Source organism: Nicotiana attenuata, chromosome 9, assembly GCF_001879085.1.
Source record: "Nicotiana attenuata strain UT chromosome 9, NIATTr2, whole genome shotgun sequence".
Lineage (NCBI taxonomy): Eukaryota > Viridiplantae > Streptophyta > Magnoliopsida > Solanales > Solanaceae > Nicotiana > Nicotiana attenuata.
Window position 1 is genome coordinate 45,102,211 of NC_031997.1, and position 2,262 is coordinate 45,104,472.

The window sequence follows — 2,262 nt, forward strand, 5'->3', positions numbered from 1 at the left end:
AGAGCGAAAACGAGGCTCAATTACACAAATAAACGGCCAAGTCGTTATATTATTACCCGTGGTGGATGGCTTAAAATTTAATTTCTAAATACTACCAAATTGTTAAATTAGTTTCTTGTTGTATTTTTAATAAGATGATTTATACACATATTTTTATGACTTGTTTTAATTCATGAATCTTAAAAGTCTTATTTTTCTTTTTTAAATCCTACCTAATTAAAATGTATCACATAAAATGGAAGAAGCATTTATTTTTATGATTGGTAATTTGTGTAAATTAATTACTACATATTCTTTATTCTCGAATTCTCTGGAGCATGGTCCATGGAACTAAAGGTGGACCTTCCTTTTCAACCTTTTTTTCCCCTGCCTCGACTTTTCGCGTCTTCTTCTCCCTCCACACCATTAACAAACCCAGCACCCTCTCTTATCTTCAAAACCCTAAATCATCACTCAAAATCTCCCTTAAACCCTTTTATAAAAAGCACTAAACTTTACCCAATTTTCCTAATACACTTTTTTAAAAATATTTGCATACAGTACAGTACTCCATTTATAGCAAAGACTCAAACTTTCTACTGCTAAACCCACTTCTTTGACTTTTAGGATCTTTGACGATCCATTTTCTCTTGTGGGTCGTTCAATTTTTTGCAAAAAGAAAATGGCTGCAAATCGGAGACGGGTAGGAGATGATCGGTTTTATAGTCCGCCGGCAATGAGGAAGCAGCAAAAATTGAAAGCAGCCAAGTCAAGAATTGAAGCGGAGAGTAGAACCGAGTCTGATGACGTAGCATCCTCAACGGCGTCGTTTTCATCGATTAGAGTTGAGAATTTGACCAATTTGGATCGCTTCTTGCAGCATACCACTCCAAAAGTTCCTGCTCAATTTTTTCCCAAGGTATCAAATTTAACAGGGAATACTAATTCTTTTTTTTTTTGTGTGTGTTTTATTTAATTGTTTCAGTTATCTTTTGTGCATTGATTAATTGTTGTCTAGGGGAAGTTGTTTAAGCAAATGGTCACTTATTTTGTATGCCAATTATTAGCCATTAAATTAATTAATATCTTTTATCCTAATTGGCATTAAATTATGGTATTGGGGAAAAAAGAAACTATACCTTGAAATAAAGTTTCTGGCATTTTAGGTGTCTGTGAATATTTTTAGAGCTTGTATTGTGATATTGTCGAAGTGAAGGGTTAAGCTTAAACTAAGTATTGACTTTTTTACACTACTGTATATGGGGAAAAATGGTAATAAGGAGAGCTGTATTATTTAAAGCCGGTAACTATAGTTTACTTCTAATATATAAATAGTTTACCTCTAATAATTTACCTCTTGTGGTCCGGCCCTTCCCCGGATCCCGCGCATAGCGGGAGCTTATTGCACCGAGCTGCCTCTAATATATAACAACTACAACTACGCCTCAGTCCCAAACAAAGTTGGGGTCGATGATATGAATCCTTATCTTTCTTCAAACTCGACTCATATATAATCATGCCAAAATTCTCAGGAAGTGGACATGCCATTGGTAAGTCGAGGAAATTTATCGAAGTGCACCTAGCGTCATGTGCTCATGAATACGACTATGTTAAGATACTTGATTGTGTCGTGTGTGTGTAAACAATCTGCATGGATAAGGTGTTCCAATGCAATGGTTTTCTGCAATCTCTTCTTTCTTCCATAAATTATCCAAGTGAATAATGGCTCAACAATTGTCGACATTTCTTGGTGATTGAACTCTTTGAGTTTAAGTTGGCTTTCCTTTATACCTTTGAGTACAGTTTGTTTAGCTCAATGCCTTTGTGTAATTAAGATCAAATCCCCTCATTTGTTTAGTGGCTTATTCATAATGCAACAAAGCAGAAGTTTGTGGAAAATCAGTTTGAATCTTTTGATGTCCTGATACTCAAGTTAATCCAGTGCATTTGTATATGTGCAGACAATCATGAAAGGGATGAGAAATCTTGACAATGATCCACTGCCCTACTTCATCTTGGGTGATCTTTGGGAGTCTTTTGGGGAATGGAGTGCGTATGGGGCAGGAGTTCCTCTGGTTTTAAATCAGAGTGATTGCGTTGTCCAGTATTATGTGCCATATTTGTCTGGGATTCAACTTTATGTAGACCCTTCGAGGCCCTCTATCAAGCAGAGGTAAGCTTGTTATGTGTACTTTCTGCCTCTTTTCAGATAACGAAAATAGTAATTATTCATACATATTGGTCTTTGAACTACTTCATGTGTGACTTTTGGGATGATTGGGG

General features: G+C 35.9%; 1 protein-coding gene across 2 annotated transcripts in view; it reads left to right on the forward strand.

The window, feature by feature from the left end:
- LOC109232360 overlaps positions 335–2,262 on the forward strand; it is a 4,266-nt gene continuing 2,338 nt past the window's right edge. Inside the window, exons 1-2 of one of the 2 annotated variants that reach the window (XM_019398100.1) lie at positions 335–898; positions 1,941–2,152. In XM_019398100.1, coding sequence (XP_019253645.1) covers positions 662–898; positions 1,941–2,152 — 449 coding nt within the window. In that variant the 5' untranslated portion in view covers positions 335–661. The remainder of the gene's footprint in view (positions 899–1,940; positions 2,153–2,262) is intronic. The other variant, XM_019398099.1, reaches the window with a different exon arrangement.